Genomic DNA, 23,880 nt, shown 5'->3' on the forward strand with positions numbered 1-23,880 from the left:
AACATTTAACAAGAATAGTTGATCTCTTACAGAAATTTAGAAGTGTCTGCAACCCTAAGTCAAACTTTATGTTAGCATAATCATTGAAACCAATTTGCAACACAGTGCAACTAACATCTAATTTCTGACGCTTAACAATATACTTAAGTATTCCTTTATCTATTTAGATCCAATGTTATGCAAGGAGCTAAAGATCATGACAATTTCAAATCCAATTATTAGCTTAGGTAAAATAATTATTTTTTAATCGACTCGCTACCTAGATGCGTTTCCTATTTCTTTTGGCATCAGTGATGAACCTCCGCAAATCTAAGGACTACACAAACTATCATGAAACTCATGCTAAAAATATGGCGCACAAAATGATTGTGCACAGTGAACATCCTTCATGCAGATAGTATGAAGTATCGCTTTAACATTCTAGTCAAAGCAAATGAGACAGTCATCGCTACTTATTAAAAATAATAAATCAAAAGCTGACCCTAAGCTTTTATGAAGGAGGTGACATATTGGTTCCTCTGAATGAGTTTGCCAAACAGTTATATTTCTGATGGTAAAATAATACTGATTTTTCTTTGAAGAGTACTTGCTACAGCTATCAATAATGATTTTCAGTATTTGAATGATTAAAAATGAAACTGTATAAGAAACAAAGGAATCAAGATTTGAAATGGTTACAGAAAGCATAATAATTAGCAGATCAAAAGAATAAAGACTCAGTTCCTTGTAAATTCACAGCTTTGGCAATGTTTAGATCCACTAAAAACTTTACGAGAAATACCATGATAATGTAAGAATAAATGTCCTGCATTTGTAAGTGTGGCATCTTTCTTAATATGTGTTCAAGCATATAGCTGATCTCATGAAGAGGCTGGCTGAAAAGACGATATAATATGATTCAGCGCTGCATGACTTGCTCATCCTTGCCACAGTCATAATAGCAATTGCAAAATGACATGAACATTGCAAAAGAAATGTAAATGTTTTAAGATGGAGTGATCCATTGCGTAACTTAGCATCTCTATACCATACAAAATCGGTATTTGTATTGTTCTTTACTTACATTATTCTTTGATTTGAAATTGCAAAAATGTATGTTTTGGGAGAGTTATCAGCTGAGGATCAAATTTCAAGACTTTTAACTTAGAGTACAATTGTATGGAGTTAAACCACCTGGAATCCTATATGTAATAGACAAAATTAAAATCATATTTCTCACCATACATATATATATATATAATATATATATATATATATATATATATATATATATATATATATATATATATATATATATATATATATATATATATATATATATATATATATATATATATGCAAATCAATTTAGTATTTTGGGAAAAAGACAAGAAGAACAATTTTATGTTTTATGTGATGATTACTTAGTGATAATTTAAAGACCCCTAAATCGTTAAACTGAAATTTGCTGTATTTTGCACATGTCCAGCGCTTGGGTATGTTTTTGTACATATAAGAACTATGATGAGATGTATTTAGATAATGCAAATATATAACAAAGAAACCCCATATAAAAAATATTTATATATATATATATATATATATATATATATATATATATATATATATATATATATATATATATATATATATATATATGTGTGTGTGTGTGTGTGTGTGTGTGTGTGTGTGTATGAAAAAGGACAATGATGGAGGAATGAGTTTAAGATGGGTTAAATACAAGTGTAAGTGGTCATGGAAGAAAGGTCATTGAGACAGAAAACTTAAATGCGGCGTATGGTCGCTTAGATTAAGAATCTTTGTCAAAACCTTTCCCTTCCCTTAAAAAAATACTAACAAGAAATGCCTTCCTATGCTAGTTGAAATTTATTTAAATTTATTTCACAAACAAAAAAGCATTCCTATGCTAGTTGAAATTTATTGAAATTTATTTCACAAACAAAAAACAAACAAAAATTTTTTTTTATTCATTCCATTTGGTAATCAGAGAATTTCCTACGTGTTATAGATAATTTTCGACACGTCCGACCATGACTCTATCAAAATTTCATCATTTTTACGAAGTCATATATCAGTATTATCTCTAAATCATTATTCCTTGACTACTTTTGCTAAAACGGCACATTAACTTAACAGGCCCCCACAGTTGTCAATGAAAAAGTCACCTAAAATCTCTCAACTCGCTTTAATATTTTGACATACTTCCCACTTAAAAACCTGAAACTAAATATTGAATGAAATGAGGAACCCCTCTATCCACACCAGGATTCGAACGGAGGCTATAGGATATCACCATAATCGTATACGCGTGACCCAGAAAAAAAACGGACATTGCTTTATAATCGCATTCTTGGCAAATAGTCTGGCCATACAGACGATACATGATTAAGAAGCTGAAGTATGAGGTTTTTATCAATAAAGAACATCAGTTTCGCATACCGCACAATGAAACCCACATTTAACATACTAGAATTTTCTCAGTATCACTTGTAAACAATGTACTTGAACCAAATGTATATTTCTAGATATCTGTTGCTAAAATTTCACTTTTAGTTTTCTGAAAAGAAAACTATTGTGCCGGCTTTGTCTGTCCGTCCGCCGCACTTTTTCTTGTCCGCACTTTTTTCTGTCCGCCCTCTGATCTTCAAAACTACTGAGGCTAGAGGGCTGCAAATTGGTTTGTGGATCATCCACCTTCTAATCATCAAACATACCAAATTGCAGCCCTCTAGCCTCAGTAGTTTTTATTTTATTTAAAGTTAAAGTTAGCTATAAACGTGCTTCTGGCAACGTATCAACATAGGCCACCACGGCCGGCTGAGGGTTTCATGGGCCGCGGCTCATATAGCATTATAACGAGACCACCTAAAGATAGATCTATTTTCGGTGGCCTTGATTATGTACAGAAAACTCGACCGAGCCGAAAAAACTTCGCCGTATTTTTTACTTGTTTCTTTTCAGAGACAATGTTGATTACTGTAGTAATAAAATAATTAATTTCAAAACATGTGTTCTTCTGCCAAAAAAAGTAAATAAATAAAATTATGAAAAATCTATTTTGTAAAGAAATCTTGTTTATTGCTTTGGCTACAGGACTTACTTTGCTTGTAGCTTTTCCTTGTGATAAAATTGTATGGCTGTCGTTAAAATGAGTGTGGGTCTGTGACTTAACCAGTAATTAAAATTTTGTTACAAGAAAACTTATTGTTTTTGTAATTCTGATTATCATAACTATTAGCGATGGGTAAATGAATTCTTCAAAACAATGATTAAGAGAAATATAATGTCCTTTCCTATCATTGTGCGACAAACGCATACACATATATATATATACTTATACACATGCATACAAACATATATATTTAATAATAATCTCATTCGCACTTTATACATATATGTCTCTATGTACGTATACATACATACAGACACACATACATATACGTGTAATACTAATCTCATTTACACTTTATATTTTATATAAAAAAAAAAGGAAACATGTGCGCCAAGACATTGATGTTTCACGTGGCCCTCACTAGTTTTACTATTAATAATGAATGTCATAATGAGCATATTAAAGTGAGAAAATGTGCTAAAAACTCTTCCTGTAACCTATATCCGTGTAAAATCTACCTTAACCATTCCGGTGACATTCTCTGAGATTTAAGAAACCTTCAAGTGCTTTTTGACAAGTAATGAAATCATTTATCTCTCGGTACTTATATTCTCTTTAAAGGTGTCTTTCGCTTATCAATGATTCATACATTGAAGATTTCCTTCTTCTCATCAGTGGGTTGTGTCATTGAAGAGTCCATTATTCCTCTTGTAATATATAAGTGGACCAAGTTCTACATTCGACTCCTTTGTCTGATTTGGAAGAAGAAGAAGGCTGTTGGCTGGGAGACCCAGAATGAGTTCTTCGTCTCCAGGCTGATGGGACTTGAAGTAATAGCGATCTTCGTTAAAGTTATCCGTCATCTTTTCTATCGTTTCCTTGGTGGCTGTGAAGACGTTGTAACCTTTCCTGTAGTATTTACTGGAACATGAATCAATCAGGTTATTCAAAATTCACAAGAGTTTCTGCAGCGAATGTTATGGCCGTTATTCGCTAAAATATGTAAAAAGTTGCGACCGCTATGCGCACAGCAGGATGATTTTCTTCAGCTAATGGCGCTTGCATAGAAGACAGTACAAAGAATTGCACGTTAGGCTAACTAATGTCCTTTTCCCGCTACCAATACGGATATTTCTACATTTCTAAACTTAGATTATTGAATTGATCTTAGTATATGAAATATTACCACAAATAATGAAAAGACAAGTCACTACCTTGCTGACCCACCTGTACTTAGAGTAAGGCACGCCCATTATGAGCAAGGTTGCTTTATAAAACGGGAGGCGCCATAAGCCGAAGCGGTGATCTCGGGTGTCTTGATTCCATACGTTGAGCGCCTGTGGATAAAATGGCTTATTTAACAACAACAATAATAATTTAGATTTGTCATTTCACTTATTATATTCTTAAATTTTTAAATAATTATGGAAATAGCTTAAAGCGACCTTGCCTTGCATAACGAGTTACTGCAAAATCGAAAACTTAATAATAAAATAAAAGTGCATTAACAAACAAATAAAATAGTTACAAGAAAACAGCACCAGAGACGCACAGCCATCAATAATACTGCCAGGAAGACCTTCCACAGTTAGTGCTATAGTTTATTTTAAAGTTATAAGTATCATTATCGATAAAAGTGACCGCAAGACTGTTCCACAGTTCCTCAGTTAGGGCTCTTATATACGATGCTTGGCCAAGTATGGTTTCGAAGCATGGTACCGAAGCTGTGCTCGGAAACTGTTCGTGTAGACAGAAACGCCGAACCACCTACATTTCCTGGGCAGCTACGAGTGAGGTGAATATTTGCGTGCTTCGATACCATACCTCGACACTGATCCGAAGCGTTCGCCAAAACCATACTTGCTCACGTATCGTGTGTAAGAGCCCTTAAAGCAGTAAAAGATTCCTGGCACTGGGCTGTATGACAACGTGTCATCCTCAACAGAATGACGTTGATAGTTCCAGTAGTAGAGTTATTAAAACAGGCGCTGATGGCACTGAAGGTTGTTTCCGCTGAAGTTGAGCCTATGGAAAATGACCAAACCGTACATCTTGCAGCGTTGGTCAAACTCTAAATCACCATTCTAGACTAAAAGGACATCTTTCCCACAGGATAGATCCTGGCAAGGCGCAGACGTCCAGATGGAAGAATATCACGCAAATAATGGCAGGGCAAAAGATCTGAAGCATGTGGTTTTAATATCATCAACTCTACATATACTAAACCTGGTTTAATACGATCAACTGAACATATACTAAACCTGTTTTAATACGATCAACTCTACATATACTAAACCTGTTTTAATAGGATCAACTCTACATATACTAAACCTGTTTTAATACCATCAACCCTAAATATACTAAACCTAACAAATATTCCTTTGTGCTCTGACTGAATTACCTGACATATTTATTTCAGTAATTGGAATAAGCCTAGGGTTAAAGGCAACTCAAGCATTGTACAGTGGTGTATATCGACTGAGTATATGGATGCAAAGACAGCATAGGTTCTTGGCAAGGGGTAAAGAAGTAAGAAAAAGAAACAAAGAGAAGCAAATAAAGGAAAAAAATTGAGAAGTAGCACTGAAGAACTTTGGGTCAGAGGGCTTAGCTAATGATGTTTTATAGTTACCATAAATCCTTCAGAAGGTCTGAAAAGGGTTAGCAGGAGCATTGCTGGGTTCGAGGAACAGGAGAACATTAGAAGATGTAAAGGTTACACTGGTGTACATCACAAATGCCTCGAATGTGGGAGAAGTGGATGGAATAAGAGGCAGGCCTAAGAGGTCATGGGTACAACAGTCATAGCTCGTGTAGTAGTGTTCAGTGAGTGGTAAAGTGCGCTTGCTAAAGTCGCTCATATGCCTTGAAAACCGCGAAGGATGGTTTGGCATCACTTAAAGAAATTTTGGTGCTACTTTGGCTTGTTATCTACGTGTCACCTCAGAGGTGCTAGTACGAAACATGGCGGAAGCTCAACGGGACGCCGTGTTTAGTACTAGCTCCTCGGGGATCAAAGATATCGTTTACTAATATAATTTGTCGACCACACAATATATAAACGGGTGTATATAATACTTTGATCCTCGAGGGGCTAGTACTAAACACGGCGTCCCATTGAGCTTCCGCCATGTTTAGCACTAGCGCCTGGAAGGTGACGCGCCGTAGATAACAAACCAAACTATAGCAGAGTCCACCGCTCTTTGCAGCTAAGCCCCGCCCACTGCGCGCCAGTGATTGGCTAGCTCTCGAGGGGTGAATGACATCACACTAGTTAACAGTCCAAATGATTACCAGTACGGATTTGACTCCGTTCCGTCATGTTGAGTGTTGTGCATGAATGATGACACCACAGATTTGAGTTCCCGGAGTTTTGAAGTGTGCAATTAATATCTCCGATAAAAGATAATATATTAAGTTATACATCATTAGGAAGATCTTGGATCTGCGCATCTTTTTTTTTTTTATCATGCGGAGCCTAAAGGCGCAAGCATCTTGCTTTTTTTATTTTTAAATTGGTGTTGGCTTAAATAAGCGATCCCACATGGACCACATTAATTGAAATGAAGCATAGACTTATGCAGCCATGTCAAATGTTAATATCATCGAGAGATTAGGCCTACACGTCAATTTCTTATGTATTGGAGGCAATGACAGGTCATAGGACTACACATCAAATTTTTACATTTTGTTGCAATGATAGGTCATAGACCTACACGTCAATTTCTTATATGTTGAGGCAATGACAGGTCATAGGACTACACATTAAATTCTTATATTTTGAGACATGACAGGGCATGGGCCTACACGTCAATTTCTTATCGCAAATAGTTTTCTTCCCATATCTGCTGGAAATAGAGCAACTTTTAATTAATATAGTAGTTTCAACTGCACGATAAATAATGTATAATATAGAGTGGAATGTACACGTATAAGCAAGTGCACATGCACATACATGGCCATAGTAATTGTAACGCCACTTATACCTCAGAGAATAAAAGTAAAACTTATGGGCACGTAGCCGATGGCACACACAGATCAATCATAGGACTGTCTCAGCCTTACACACAACTATCAAACTGCTCTCAATGAAATATATTGAAAATATATTTACAAAAGGGATAACAAATTATTACTGTGATAGTGAATATAAGGCTGCTGTAGCATTTCTACGAAAATGAAGGCTATGGTAGGAAGGCATCATAAGATACGTAACGAAATAAGAAAAAAATAAATGATAGCTGAAAAAGTTATGTATGAGATGATCCAAACCAGTCTGAGAGTTGCCCATGATATTCATTTGCTTTTGAGGGCATTCTTGTAGATAACCCTGTTGGACAAAAGGATACATGAGTCAGTAAATCTCTCTCTCTCTCTCTCTCTCTCTCTCTCTCTCTCTCTCTGTTGTTAGGAGAATATTTAGCGTAGACTGTATTCATAAAGATCCCGATTACTTTTAATTAAAACAAATTACTAAATTTCAAGAGTAGGCAGATAATTCTTTACACCAGTATTTTATGAATAGGTCTATGTTTATTCTGCAATGTTAGGTCACCATATGAAAACTTTTCGAAGACAAAACTACAAGCACCATAACAACAAAAACAAAAATAAGAATAACCACAATAAAACGACTGAGTATAAGATAGGCCTATAATCCAAACACCGTAAGCTGCGTAAACCGACAAAAAGATAGGACATTATAGGTCTACGTCCATTTTTATGATCCTGTTATTTCGAAAGAAGACAATATCCTTAAGAAAATTCTCAGCAAATTATATCCCATACGACTCGTACAGCCTATTATACTGTAACTTTAAGTTAAACATAGGCATATTCTGGTTTTGTAGAGTGCCGTCACTGCTTGTCATCCCTCCGAATGTGTAAACGATTGCAATGAAATGGATTTTATGACTGTTAAAAAGTTGTAAAATTTCCTAAAATCAATATGAAATATCAGTCTGCATAGCTCTGAGAAAGTCTTTGTGTTTAAGTTTAGAATGGTGAACACGCTTGACAATATCAGACGGTAATTATCATTGCCCAGTGATTCAAATGCACCGATTTGAATGCAAACATTCCCTGTGTCACCTCCGTATTCAGGTGAACCTCATTTACGAAACACAACACTGCAGCATCGCGGAACACTCCTGACTTCGTTTATATTTTCCTATTTTTTTACCACCTTTATTGAGATGCGCATTACGATTTTATTTCAGGGGATAAAATAACGTTTCCTTTTGATAATCTGCAGAACGTATTTTAGTTCAATACAACAACCATTGCAATATTAATGAACATGAAAAGAGCCATAGATTAACCAACTTTTCAAAACTATTGCCAACCAATTAGCTTTAAGGGATGGTCATGACGTAAGCAGTGGGCGGGGCTTAACTGCAAAGAGCGCTGGACTTTGCTATAGCACCGAAATTTTTCTACTCCAAATGATTAGAAAATCCCATGACTATATTCATTCTTTACTCAAAGCAAAAGTAGAAGTATTCTTAAGTGATGAGTTAATACAAATTTGCCTTTTATTCAACAAACAACCTTTGCGACTGAAATGGAGTAATAGTGAGAATAGGAACAAAACTAGGATAATATTTAGTCTTATGTTTTGGCCACGCAGACAATATAACCTAAAAAACCTAATGATGAATAATATTTCGTTTTCTATGTTTAACATTATGCATTATTACGTAACTGTAAGCTAATCATTGAGTTGACGGGTTAGACTGAAAAAACAACATACGTTATCACTTTTAGCCTTACCTAATAACAAGGCTCTTACGTATCTGTCAGATAGCAATTTGACGGCACAATTGTATTCTATAATTACATTTTTTAAACAAAGAATAAGTCATCAATATCAGATATTGGGAAAGCTTTCTTTTATACAATCAATTCCAACATAGAGGATGAAGTTAATTCCATTCTGAACAAAGGTGTCCTGCAACTGTAAATGGAATAGTTACAGCTTTTGATTATAAGTAATAATTATATATATTCTTTACGTGACGAAATTCATGTATTACTACAACATCTCCTGAGGGAAATTTGGAATCTGCGTTTTCTTAACCCTAAAGCTCAAAAATGAAGTTTATAAATTCTATTAGAAATAATTTTCTCTATTGGTAATCCAGCAGCTATTTGGATCTGAACCTCCAGTGAATACACAGGGTTCGAAAATAATTTTTCTGGGGTTTATGGCAGTTTATATCAACTTGGATTGACGTCTTCTAGAAATATGTTCAGTTTCAATTTAGCAAGTGATTTTCATTTGGAAACTGGGTATTGGCAGAAGCTTCCTAACCTAACTTTGCTTACACTAATCTCTGCTAAGGATATTCTCTAATTCATAGCGGAAGAAGTTCCTAGAAAATATAAGCTTTTAAACTACTTTTAAGTTAAAAAAAAGAAACAAAACATATAAAAACGTCTTTAGATCCACATCGCCAACGTAATGAATAAGATTATGACTATCAGTAGGTAAACATGACAGGAATGCTGATATCCCCGATAGGTTTGATTTTGTATTATGTACTATGGCTCCTCTACTTTAAACGGGTGGACAGGAGGCCAACATAGGAACAGTCAGTACACGTGTTAGGCCTAGCATGCATCAGGTACCGCCCCATTGTGTCAATTATAGTGCCACTCCAAATGGCATCTTTAATCTATCTGTTGTTGTTCCTATTGAAAAACACACAAAGACGTGAAATTATTATTATTATTATTATTATTATTATTATTATTATTATTATTATTATTATTATAAAACTTAAAACAAACATGTTAACAAGGAACGAATCTAGAAGGTCAATGACTTGCGAAGCAAGCATCCACTTACTAGTTACTGTACATAAAGGAGAGAGAGAGAGAGAGAGAGAGAGAGAGAGAGAGAGAGAGAGAGAGAGAGAGAGAGAGAGAAAAGCTAAGTGTAAAGCAATGAACAAATGAATGTTTATCCGTAAAACCAGCAGTGAACATTAGGATGACTGGAATGTAAGTGCAAGACACTGTATGTTAGTAGTTCTCCTTTAACTTTTAGCCTATAAGCAGCAGCTTCAATAATACATACAGGAATACCATTCCATTGGTACCAAGTAGCTTGACAACCTGACACTTCAGAAGAAAGTGGATTGCTAATGTTCTGCTGAGAGAGTAGCATGTACGTAGCTGCTGTTTACCCTTAGAGTCCATAGCTTACGAGCAACTTATTAATCATAATTACGTGATCTTTTACTCTGAGGTCGTATGGTGAATTCTGATAAAAAAATATTTATTTTAAAGAGCACATTCATCGAGGAAATGATTTGATAGATAATATGTAACGTCAAAGAAAACTAAAAATACGTCAAAAGTAGGGTACGTGCATAACAGACAAATCTACTAGGTTAGAATAACCCGAGGTCTAGACTTAGGCATAACCAATAATCCGCAAATCGCGTAACTGCGTATATGGCTGGGCTTAGCTATATTTAATTTACGGATCTTTCCTAGATAGTGACCCCCAAGGGTTTTCGGGGGTCGTTATCTAGGACTAATATTTCTTGGGGGTCATTATCTTTATGATATTTAGTCTTTTGTTTATGTTTTTACGATAATCCCCAACGGGCTTGTACTAAAAACGCCGCAAAGGTAGATACATACCCGGGTTAAAAACCTTGGGGGTCACTATCTGGGAAAGATACTAATTTTCTAGCACTACAATTTTTTTGAAATACGAGATTACAACGCTTGTTTTCAAAGTTTGTAAGAGAATTAGAAACGTTAAATCAACACTAACCCTTCTTCATCGCAGACGAAGCGTACATCAACGGTACAACCTTTTCATTTTCAATTTTTCCGTCACTAGACGCACTAGTTGGAGTGGTTGACATCGTAGGTTCTTCAGAGGACGAAAACAAGGGTGTCGTCATCGTAGACACAGGCTCAGTTGTCGAATCATCTGAGGGCCAGTCATCTCTACATGGCGACCACACGATGAAGGTAAGGATGCCCACGACAATTCCAATAGCGACGAAAACAGAAATTAGCCCTGTAAGGCACCCATTCTTCTGTAAAGCCGTCATTTTGTCGGTCTGCTTGGAAGGACTATCCTCCTAAGTTACCCTTAGCTCAGGATCCAGAGACTGCACTGTGATCAACACAGAACCATTCCCGTTGTGTCGAAATGTTGAGCGCTTTCCGTGCCTTGTACGAAGTGGATTATGCTTTCTTGCTAGTCGAAGAAGATGAAGCCACAACTATCGGAGAGTGTTTTATCAAGAAATATTTAGGGAGGTTCGCAACCACTTCCGTAAAAACTTGGACGACCTGTTACTCTCAGTTACTTCTACTCCGACATTATACAACGGCCATCTTTTTCCAGGTGCGCTCACACAGAGTTTGTAGCTGGGACTAGAGGAGCAGATAATCGGAAGACTTATCTTGCTGAAGTTCCACCAAACCACCAATCTTCGAATTTATCAGCCGGATCAAGGTTGTCAACTAAGCTCTCTCTCTCTCTCTCTCTCTCTCTCTCTCTCTCTCTCTCTCTCTCTCTCTATATATCTATATCTATATATATATATATATATATATATATATATATATATATATATATATATATATATATATATGTGTATGTGTATGTGTGTGTGTGTGTGAATAATATCAACGAACCATTTCCCAGAGCAGGGGCTGGCTCCAGAGAAAAACAATGCTCACGTCAACATTTCTACTTTTACTACCGATTGGTGGACATGTCTCCACGTCCCAAGAACTTCCACATCAGTCTCCTCATAAGCCTACACAGAGTCCATCAACAGCTCATCGATCACCTACCATACCCTGCCCCTTGACACACCTCTCACGCACGCTTCCTTATCAAGGCATTTTCTTTCCCTAACATCTTTCACACCATTTATTCATCCTTTCCTGTGGTAGACTATTTCTGCTGATCCATCCTCCTCCATTCTTACCTTTCATTTGAAGTTAACATATGTACCCCAGTTCCTTAAAGAGGAACTGGCTCAACAAGCCTCTCATACAGTCCTACCTTGGCGTCCATAGACACTCCACGTTTCCTCCCAGTATTCTGCACTTGAATTCTGGTCAGGAATGATGCATCAATCATTTATCTACTTATAATTCCCACTAGGCGTATATTATGTGTTATTTGTATCAATGTGCAGATGCTTTGATTTAATTTCTTCTAAGTAGAGAAGCTAAATTCGACGAGTATATGTGTCACGAAGCCGAAAACAATTCTTATCTCTCTTGATGGAAGGGTACAGCGTTTCGCAGTCACTCTCTAGGAATGCGACTGCTAGCCCCACACCGTTTTGCTAAACCCCAGTAGATGCTCGTAACCATTTATAATTGGTAGAGTGGTGGACTACAGTTCCTGAATGATCACGAACCTAGCAAACATGAGTCGAGCACCGTACCATTCAGCCACGCCACCGCCTTTAGCCTAGTGTCCCCCTGTAAAAGCAGCCCCATACCTTGCATGTATATGCATATATATATATATATATATATATATATATATATATATATATATATATATATATATATATATATATATATATAAATATCTATATATATATATATAAATTTCTGACTCATATCAGGATCGAACCCAGGTCTTTCAATTGAAAGACGAGACCACTACCAACCAAGCCACACAAGTTATAAAAAAATTTAGCCCGCCTAGGTAAAGCCTTAGGTACATTGGTACTCAGGTTCCAACTTCTTTTATGACTTGTGTGGCTTGGTTGGCAGCGGTCTCGTCTTACAATTGAGAGACCTGGGTTCGATCCTGATGGCAGTCAGAAATTTATTTCTGTTCCACACGTGATTGTGTGTTGATTATTTCTATCATAAGTATGTATGAATTTCACGAAATGCAAACCCATATATCAAATAATGTTTACCACCCTTGGTCACGTCGCCCCGGCTATCAGTTTGATAATCTTTACAAGGATTCACTAAGAGACCGTGAGCCAATCTTGAGATAGTTAACACAACGTGACCTTGAGCTATTGTATACCTTGAAATGGACAGGGTGTCATTTATCAGAGCTGATTTTGATGGTGTAAGGGAAGAGATTCCATTTAATTTTCTTTTTTTGACTGAGCAATTCTGGCAGCCTATAGAACAAACGCCAATTTTTAATGTCTGTTCAGACAGTTAGATAAGACTTCTTTGATCTAGTAGAAAGATTTGTATAAACTTTCCCAATTCTTGTGCATTAATTTGATCTAATGAATCTTGCATGTGCTTGGTTGGGGTTGAATTGATAGTTACCACACTGAGTGAGGCAGTAATGCAAGAGGAAAATGAAGTACTCAAAAAGAGAAGTGACTGGCCATTTCCTGACATCAAACATATTTGTTCTAGAAGCCTGAGCAGCTGTCACGACCGACTTCTTTCTAGCAAGCGCTTTTGAAACTGTTCAGGCTGAATGATTACTAATTTGCATCATGGTTTAAAATAGTATAAAGTTAATTCATTCAGGTTTTTTCCGCAGAGCATAGGATCGCAAATGACCTGTAGAAAAGGAAGGAAAGTTCAAAGAAGGACTTAGTTCTTCTGTTAAGTCGAATGCAGTGTCGTAGTAGGTAGGAGATTTCAATATTTTTAAAAATAAATTCTATCTGGAAATACATTCGCTTGAAAATATCACTTCATGAAATGCGGGCAAACACGTACATACACTGTTTTAGCATTGAATTAAGTTCCCGTGAAATAAAAGTTCTTTCATTTTCAAAAATTTTTATGTATATACAGATAAGCTACTGGATTTGTTTACTGAATCTGACAAACAAGATCATAAATATTTCACAGAAATTAATGCACTTTCCTTATTTCTGATTTTTTTATTTCCTAAGCAACCATTACAGAGGCAGTTTCGATACAGGGTCGAAGGTATTTAGGATTTTCTCTGTTAAGAAGGAAAAATGAGGAAGTAAAAAAGGCAGATGAAAATGTGATGCAAACTTGCAAGCTATTCTGAGACAACCTCACGAATTTTTTGACTCAAGGAACCAGCAAAATAGGCCGGCGCTTCATTCGATTACGTTGGTCAGAATCACTGTGGCCTCTGACAGCTCCTTTGATGCTTGCTTTTTCCTACATACCATCTCATTCAGCCAAGGCACCTGCCTGTTCTGAGCTCCAGACCTAGTGGCATGTGTGAACAGATGACGCTTTAATTTTAGTGATAAAATTGGTAAATTATATAATTCTTTGGGCATGGAGGTAAGATCAGTTTGAAAGGAACAAGCAAATAAAGGCATTTACTGGCAAAGCGGGCTTTAGCAGACTTATAAGAAAGAGAGAGAGAGAGAGATGGCAAAGCGGGCTTTAGCAGACTTATAAGAAAGAGAGAGAGAGAGAGATGGCAAAGCGGGCTTTAGCAGACTTATAAGAAAGAGAGAGAGAGAGATGGCAAAGCGGGCTTTAGCAGACTTATAAGAAAGAGAGAGAGAGAGAGAGAGAGAGAGAGAGAGATAAAAGTAATTAAAAATATGCAAATTCTTAAACCGCAAGAATGAAAAAGAAATACGAATAATCTTAGCCAAGACCGTATATAGAAATGATAAGAACAAATAATCCCAGAAAACCTTATCAAATCGTTACGGTCATTCGTAGGAAGATAATTTCGTTATAAAAAAGGCTTATGAAATAGGGAGTTCTTACATAATTCTCAAAGGCTTGGAGGAGATAAAAGGAAGAGATCCTCTTCTTATATCTTATCGGCGCCCTCTTGAAAAAGAGGGAACGTATCATAGAAAGGGTTGAGAGAGAGAGAGAGAGAGAGAGAGAGAGAGAGAGAGAGAGAGCGCAGTTATCTCTTTTGGTGGTTAAGTAATGGGTTGCCGGACGGGTGTTTAAATCAATTACTGATGAAATCTAAAGTTATTTGAAAAATCACTAGACACGGGGAAATTGCAGTTAAATGTTGGGGAGGAAGGGGCTAGGTGTGAGGTAAGGAGAGAGAGAGAGAGAGAGAGAGAGAGAGAGAGAGAGAGAGAGAGAGAGAGAGAGAGAGAGAGATTCAGTGTCGGTGAGTTTAGTAGCCTTGATGGGTCAAGAATGTGGAAAATCGAAATTAACAAGATTAAAGCATTTATTTACTTCACGCTTCAATATGAATTGAATTTGATTTAGGCGAATTATACATCTCACTTTCTGGTCTACAGCAATCCTTAAGAAACGAAGATATCAGGAGAAATTCTAATGGGAATGGAGGTGAGGATATCGGTTTCCCCCGGGTGAAGCCCCGATCTTATAAAAACTTGAAATGTACGGTTCTAAAAAAAAAAAAAAATAAGTATATTTTTTCTTAGAGTAACATTCTTCTTTCAATAAATCAGTCCATTGATAAAATTTAAGTCCTCAACATTCACTCACTTATTTGAAATGAACGCGCTATGTAATTTTCAGTTATGACTATAGTCAATTACATGCAGCGTTACACTGCTATGTGTTAAACCACTAAAAGCTGATTTGTTAGCAATTAATTTGTATCTCGTTCAATGTTCATCAGTCCTACCAATAATTACTTTACCAATTTTTAATCAAGGTTTCATTATTATGCAAAGAAACATATTACTGTTAGCAACACCTAAATCGTATCCATATCTTTCTATACAGACTACAGAAAATATGAAAACACAATAAAACATGAAAACACACACGCTACGAGTGTTACGTCACTGTGCCGAGTGGTTTTGACAGCACAAGCCACAGCCCAGGGGCAAAGGGATATTATGTCAGTGACGTTCGAATCAGTGCGTTTAAATTATTACAAGATAACGATAACCACCGGTGTATACTGTCAAGCATGTTCTTGATTCACAATCAAAACGCAAACTCTATTTCAGAGCTATGCCGACTGGTATTTACGTTTGTTTTCAGACAATTTTACCACATGTTAATGCATATCAAAATCTGATTTATTGCAGTTGTTACTACATTCGGTGAGATGACAAGCAGCTAATTAGGTCCCCTTGTATATATTTATTATTTAAAGGTATTTAAACGTATCTACCAAGAATAAAATCATAATAATAAAATTATAAATTCCCGTTTTCTATCCTTTTGCCCATGATGTCATTCAGTACCTAATACCTATCCGCTCAGCTGGCAATCCGGGCGTGTCTTCTTCAGTCTTGCAAGCAACAAATGTTGCGTCTAGTGTTTGTGCTTCTAAGGTTCAAGATGTTATTGCCATGGTGATATGTGATATCAGTGGCTGCTCTAATTTTACAAGACCAATGATGTGGTGAAAAGGTTAGCCCTACATATGCAAGGAAACTGAAATAAGATGCCATGTTGGACCGGTATCTACATCTGTGCTCACTGTTTATTCAGGTATCGTAACATCTTGCCTCTGGTTCACTATTGCTGCTAGCATTTTGGATAAGTGAATGAACCATTGGCTTATATGGATACCGCTGACTGTTAAAAAAGATAACTACAATATTCAGTCGATTTCTAAAGCAAAAAAGAGATGTGCGGCTGGTTAAGATTGGAAGTAGGCCTACGTGTAAAGCTCAACTGCAAAGGGGAAAGTTTTAGTCAGTACATGAAAAGAGAGGGAGCAAAATTTTATTAAAATTGCTTTCATGTATTTGAAATAGGTCTAGGCCTATTATTCGTGGATGGGGTTAAGGGAGATGATATTCAACCTATGAGAGAGAGAGAGAGACTGCGCATTTACTGAAAGTTTTTTAAGTTATAGAAACAGACCAACTATTTTCTTAATTGTGAGGAAGGACAAAGCGATAGTCAACATATATTGTTCCTATGCTGAGAAAACAGAAAATTAATTATATATATATATATATATATATATATATATATATATATATATATATATATATATACAGTATATATATATATATATATATATATATATATATATATATACAGTATATATATATATATATATATATATATACATATATATATATATATATATGTATGTATGTATGTATGTATGTATGTATGTATGTATGTATGTATGTATGTATGTATGTATATAATAATGGTGTTAGCCTTGTCTATGATCCGCTGATCTTGGAGAGCACTAGGCCTGATACAACAAGATCTTCCAAGCAACGTATTCACATTTCTTCCTTTTCGTCGTGTCCATCTATATACGGCTGTTTAGTTGACGCTAAACTGCCATGCAATGTCGCTTATCGGCACATTAACCTCGTGTTAGTTAAAGACCGTAGTTAGAGATGAGGTGCTGTGCATTCGCCTATTTTTCATCTGCCCGAGTCAGTTGACTCAAGTTCTCGCCCTTGTGTGACGTCACAAGAAGCAGGGTTATGGAAACTGATTTTTTAGATTTCTGTAAAAGAAAACTATTGAGATGGCTTTTTATGTCCGTCCGTAATGATCAACATACCAATTTGCAGCCCTCTAGCCTCAGTAGTTTTTAAGACCTGAGGGCGGACAGATAAAGTGCGGACAGAAAAAGTGCGGACGGACTGACAAAGCCGTCTCAACAGTTATCCTTTTACAGAAAACTAAAAAATCAGTTTCCATAAACCCGCAGTGGTTGAAAGTTTCATGGGCCGCGGCTCATACAGCATTATACGCTGTACAGAAAACTCGATTACGCCGAAGAAACTTCGGCACATTTTTTACTTGTTTTTCTATTGTATTTTCTACAACCGTAATGGAAGATATATTTTTCTGGCATTATTTTACTTTAAACCATTATTGCACTTTGGACTTAAAGCTATCATTTTTCTATGTTTTGTTCTTTGTTTAGAACGTCTCTAACATTCGTTTCCTTAAAATATGGGTACTTTTAGAGATAGTGAACCCGACCGTTACTTATATCGTACAACTCGGAGGACCGCGGTGGGAAAGCAGGATTTTTTGGCTGGGAAAACACAAAACGAGGGAAATAGAAGAACCTTAATCCCATTGATAGTTCTCACTGATTCAGGTAATTTATGGAATGTTTTTAGGTGTGGTTGGCTAGATCATTTGTCAACAAAAACTACGCCATAAGCGTTCAAAGCTCAGGTTAAAATAAAGGAAAACTATATTTTCAAGTCCAAAATGCGATCACGGTTTGATGCAAAATTTTACCATTTTTCCTTAATTTCGACAGTTCTTAGACAGTATGCGTTGCATTAGTAATAATGCTTAACTTTTTTTGATGCAAACTTCAGTTTCCTCCTTGACTCCTCGTCCTAGAGATGTAAAGTGAATTTTTCGAAATGTTCCGTACATCTTTTTTAAAAGAAATTTTTCTTCCTTGTTATTTTTTTATGTAATGATATTCGTACGATAAACAATGATATTCTGACGAGGAAAAAATCATTTCTATTCGTGAACAAAAGAATGTCATTGATTTCTGGATGAAAACTACTGGATACGTGTTGCAGAGAGTTTTAGGGAGACTTTACAGGATGTCGTGTAAAATGTACGGAATTGCGTACTTGTTGACATGACGGCGATGTTAAGACACAGTTGAACATTTATTACATTTCGTTAAACAAGTCATTGCCATGACCAACCGTCGTCCGAATTCAAGTACAGAACGAGGTTATGTGTAGGAAGTAGAAAAACTGTTTCTACTCATCTGTCACCGAAAAATAAACAGTCATTGACAGTTGGTCATGGCAACACCGTGAGATGCGCTCACCCGCAGACAGGATGAAATAAAATACCGTGAGAAGTTCACGAGGGAGTGTAACAAATGAATGCTTATGAGAGAGACGAGAGAGAATAACAAACAATGCAGAGAGAGAGAGAGAGAGAGAGAGAGAGAGAGAGAGAGAGAGAGAGAGAGATAACTATGATCACATCGTCTTAAACCATTGTAATATACGCCCAGGCCTCGACTTTTTTATTTTAACTTTTGATTATTTGACGAAATTCAGTACTTAACATAATCTATCCTTTTTAGTTAGTGCTCATCGAAAAGTGCGCATGATTTTCAGTTGGGCTGAGCATATCCTTACCACTTATTAGCTTGCATTATTGTCACCCAGATTGAGGTAAAATCGACACGCCCAAGAAAAACATACATCTCTAAATGCTTCTCCAGTGACAGATTTTTAATTTTCCCTTTTTGGATTAACATACATTTTCAATGACGGTACGCTTTCGTTGTATTTAGGTACAGAAGATGGAATGCATTCTTGTATATTGGCATATTCTCTCTCGTCTGTCTCATAAGCATTCATTTGTTACTCTCCCTCGTAAGCTTCCCACAATGTCAACAAAATAATAGACCGATGCTCGAAGTCAGAGCCCGACGATGGTTATAACGATTTTCCGGGTTTGTAGTTTAAAACGATGGATGTGATAAAAGGCAGAAACGTATTTCAAGAACCGTTAGGAATGAGGTGCGCCTTTAGGCGTCACTGGGAAAACATTATCAACAATACTTACGTCTGCTAGTATCCGGAAGGACATTGCATCTTCTTCATGCTTTAATCTGACAAACACTAGACTCACTTCTCCCTGTGGAAAACAAATTCACTGTAAATTAAGATCTCCACCTTCCATAAAAAAAATGGTTTTATTTGTCACTGCATTTATTGACATGAAATATACTTCTTAAATAATCACCTACGATGACGTAGATATATTAATATAATATAACGCACATTTGCTCTAAAGTATGTTCTTCAAAGGGAAAGGATTTAACCCAATGTAACATAAAGGGTTAAACCTCCTATTGCCCTACCTTTATCCAACTTTGGTGTTCTTTTACTTTCATAAAGCATGCAGTTCATAAAGTAGAATATAATAATAATAATAATAATAATAATAATAATAATAATAATAATAATAATAATAATAATAATTTTGACATGCGGACAATAGCGTTATCAGTTAAAATATTTTTTTACTTACGGAAGCGTTTGGGAAAACGAAAGTGTAAGGGTTCGTGACATTTAGAAGCGTGGCCCGACCCAGGAGGCTCTCGAGTTCTTCTTCCACCGCAGATACTTCTACCCTGTAATTCAAATAAAAGGTAAGGAATAATATCTATCACAAGGAGGCATTCTTAAACAAAGGGGGTTTGACCATACAAAAAAAATATAAAATATGCATTTGAAGCCATTTAATCCCTGTTTGTACGCGCAGATTTCACATAAATGTACAGTGAATACATATCGAACTATCAAAACTCTGGAAAATGGAAATTTATGAAGTCAGCCTACGAACAAGACTGTAACGAGGCAGTGAAACCCTCTTATAAAAAATTGTCATCGCCCTTGTATAATCTAATTTTCTTTTCGGTTCTTCCGTCTGCTTTTTATTCAAGTGAAAGAGGACCAGAAAACCTATTAATTAACCCTTTATTTGCTAATGAAGCAAAGAAATCAGAGCAAAGCTTGGAAGCTATCTTCGCTGGCTGTTGCTTCTTGCTCATCCATTTAGTTCCTCATTGGACGGGTTGGTATCGTTCTCGGCTAGCACTCTGCTGGGGCCGCGTTCGATTCTCCGACCGGCCAATGAAGAATTAGAGGAGTTTATTTCTGGTGACAGAAATTCATTTCTCGCTATAATGTGGTTCGGATTCCACAATAAGCTGTAGGTCCCGTTGCTGGGTAACCAGTTGGTTCTTAGCCACGTAAAATAAATCTAATCCTTCGGGCCAGCCCTAGGAAAGCTGTCAATCAGCTCAGTGGTCTGGTTAAACTAAGGTATACTTAACTTTCGCTCATCCATTTAAAATCTATTTCTTTCCTTGATCCTAATTTCACACTTTTTGAGGGGCGGGGTTTGGGCAGTGGCAGAGTTGCTCGATGCTATTCAATGCAGTTTTATGCTCTCAAGTTATTCCATGCTTAGATTCCTGTGTTACTCATAACGCAGGTTCAGAAGTTACCAAAAAGCTGGGTTCCTCATTTATGCTGTACAATAATTATGTTTCCCGGTTAATGCTCACTCGTGCACCCAAGTTATTCATAGCTTGGGTCATCTAGTTATTTGTAACTCAAGTTCCTACGTTATGGTTAACCTAGGGTTTCAAGTTACTGAGGCCTTAGGTTCCCAATTTATGGCCGCCATTGGTAACAAGCTACTCTAACTTAAGTTTCCAGGTAACTTGATAATATTCTCAAATTACAGTTGCCTTTGCCAGCTAAGTTACTGATATCTTAGTTTTCCGGAATTCTGGCTATCTTGGGCCCCTAAGTTATGGTCAGCTGAGATCTCAAGATGTAACCTTGAATTTCAAGCTAATGATATCGGCATTCCAAATTTATGGGCCCCTTTGGCTCCCAAATTACGGATGTCTTAATTTCTCCAGGGATGGCCATTAATTTCATTCACTAGAGGTAGCAAAACACTACGGTAGAAATTCATCATAAAGCAAATTAGAGTTACATCAGAAATATATGCGCCATTTTCCTTCTGATGAAGTGTATTAGAAATAAATTAAGAATACATTATAATTACATCAGGAATGCATAAACTGTTATCTTCCAAACGAAATCAATTTAGTAATATATTAGAGACAGACTTGAATTACACCAGGAATACATGTGCAGTTATCATTCTCAATAAATACATTAGAATAAAATAAGGGATAATAAATATTACATTAGGAATAGGTGGTAATTGTCCTTCTAATGAACTTCATTAAAAATATATTAGAATTAATAAATTCAAATATAAACTGAAATTAAAGCATAATCTTTATAATTCCACTTACATGGTTGTATTAACAATGGCGTTGGGATTTCGCGAGGTCGGTTTGTTTGAATACCTCTTCTTAGTTAGGAACCCTGAGAAATGGGACCCTTGCAGTCCTGCGTGGGACGTCCGGGATATCTCTGGTATGATGGTCTCTCTCCCCTTTCTTATAAGTCCTGATCCCATCCAGTAATCCCAGTCTGTTTGCTACAAAAGGTAAAAAAATATTTCAAAGTCTGGCTTCCAGTTATAAAACATTTAGACAGTTGGAAATGACATTTTTTATAATGTCTTGATGTAAATCGAACATAAATTTACTTATTTCTACAAATCTGAACGCTTTGTATTAAACACCTAACATGTAAAAGTCCTCACTGCTTCTTGAGTAATCAGGCTACTTTGAGAGGCTTAAACAATATATGTAGACATAAGAAAATTATCTTTACACCAAAAAGTAAAAAATAAAAAAAATGAAGAGAGCTTTGTGCTTCAGTGCATTACAAATAATTTCCAAGAAAATTTAGGAAACTGAACAAAGGCTCTTTGTGTATAATTTACTCAAATAATCGTCAATCTTTTCTTTTCTTTTTTTTTTTGGAGTAAACGCAAATTAAGACATTAATTGACAAGGTGGTATGTCTAAAGATTAAGTTACAAGTTAACGTCAGGCTACAGATAATAGTGAAACGTTTGCTGTAATATAAGACTGTATAAGTTTTATCCGAGATGTAGAAAAAATTTTTAGTGCTTGCATTAATGAACTCATTGATTTCGTACCCAAGACTGGCGTTGCAACTGCTAAGTCATTTAAACATAAATATATCACTTTTATTGGTCTATTTTCAAAACCATAAAGAGGTAAAATTCTTCACGGCAAGTCTTCAATGCTCGATATTGAAACTTTTATGGTCGTTGGACGCGACTGTGACAACACATAAAAATCATGCGTACAGATAAACTTCTCACAGCCTGGTAATGAAAAAAGGACACTGAATTATGATGAGGTTTTACTGCAGCTCTTATAATTTCAGTTATCGAACTCAGTTACTCAGATATAAGCGAACAGGGGGCGTTTCTATATTTATATGAAAACTCCTGCAGCGAAAGCTGCTGCTTAATTTTTCTACACGGAAGGTTTAGCAGCAGTCCGTTGACCTCCTCACAATCACTGCTTCAGCTTCATGAATGTTTAGGTGTCTCACTTCCCAGTATCAGAATCCTATCATCCATATTCCCTGGTATACTAAGGGATGTTATGGCTTTGTAATTCTTAGTCTCTTCTCCCATCTTTACCCTTATGCAAAGGAATGATTATTCATCTCATCCACGCCTTTAAAACCGTTCCTAGCACGCTGTTGGCCCAGTGTTCGTCTCTCCGACCGGCCAATGAAGAATTAGGGGAATTAATTTCCGGTGATAGAAATTTATTTCTCGTCATGATGTGGTTCGGATTCCACAATAAGTTGTAGGTCCCGTTGCTAGGTAACCAGTTGGTTCTTAGCCACGTAAAATAAATCTAATCCTTCGGGCCAGCCCTAGGAGAGCTGTTAATCAGCTCAGTGGTCTGGTTAAACTAAGATATACTTAACTTAAAACCGTTCCTTACACCATTGGACTGCAGTATCTCAATTGTAATCCCCGCAAGGAGCATTAAATATGTTTGTAATTGAATGATTTATACTATTAAATAAAAATCTATTCGCATACTTTAGGGCCGATTATACCTACAGCAGATGCCTCTGAAAGGCAAGAAACAATTTTGATAAAATTGTATGTATTAGAAAGTACAATCCCTGGGAGAATATCACGTAGGCATTAGAATATCTGGAACACCCAGACCTACTTAGATGAAAACTATGATAAGGAAAGCTGAGGGTGAGTGGAGATTTGTGAAAGATAAAGTGCATAAAAAACACGACTGTCAGAATTTCACAGAGGCTCTTTGCGTCACGTGGCGCTGGAGGTGATAATAATGATGATGAGAAAGCAAACGGCAAACTTTTCGGAATTATAGACTTTATTGTTGCAGATTTCTTTCTCGGTGAGTTGAGGGAAGGACAAGACTCGTCCGGGCAAGATTTAAACATTTA

The 23,880-nt window shown here is 36.3% G+C and overlaps 1 protein-coding gene across 1 annotated transcript in view; it reads right to left on the minus strand.

The window, feature by feature from the left end:
- Positions 1-3,264: 3,264 nt before the first annotated feature.
- Positions 3,265-23,880, minus strand: part of LOC136825460 (protein O-linked-mannose beta-1,2-N-acetylglucosaminyltransferase 1-like) — a 41,872-nt gene continuing 21,256 nt past the window's right edge. Inside the window, exons 12-16 of the mRNA XM_067081934.1 lie at positions 21,810-21,997; positions 20,000-20,102; positions 19,532-19,603; positions 4,340-4,449; positions 3,265-4,033 (exon numbers count right to left, since the gene is read on the minus strand). Of these exons, the coding sequence (XP_066938035.1) occupies positions 3,784-4,033; positions 4,340-4,449; positions 19,532-19,603; positions 20,000-20,102; positions 21,810-21,997 (723 nt within the window). The 3' untranslated portion in view covers positions 3,265-3,783. The remainder of the gene's footprint in view (positions 4,034-4,339; positions 4,450-19,531; positions 19,604-19,999; positions 20,103-21,809; positions 21,998-23,880) is intronic.

This window comes from Macrobrachium rosenbergii, chromosome 37, assembly GCF_040412425.1.
Source record: "Macrobrachium rosenbergii isolate ZJJX-2024 chromosome 37, ASM4041242v1, whole genome shotgun sequence".
NCBI lineage: Eukaryota > Metazoa > Arthropoda > Malacostraca > Decapoda > Palaemonidae > Macrobrachium > Macrobrachium rosenbergii.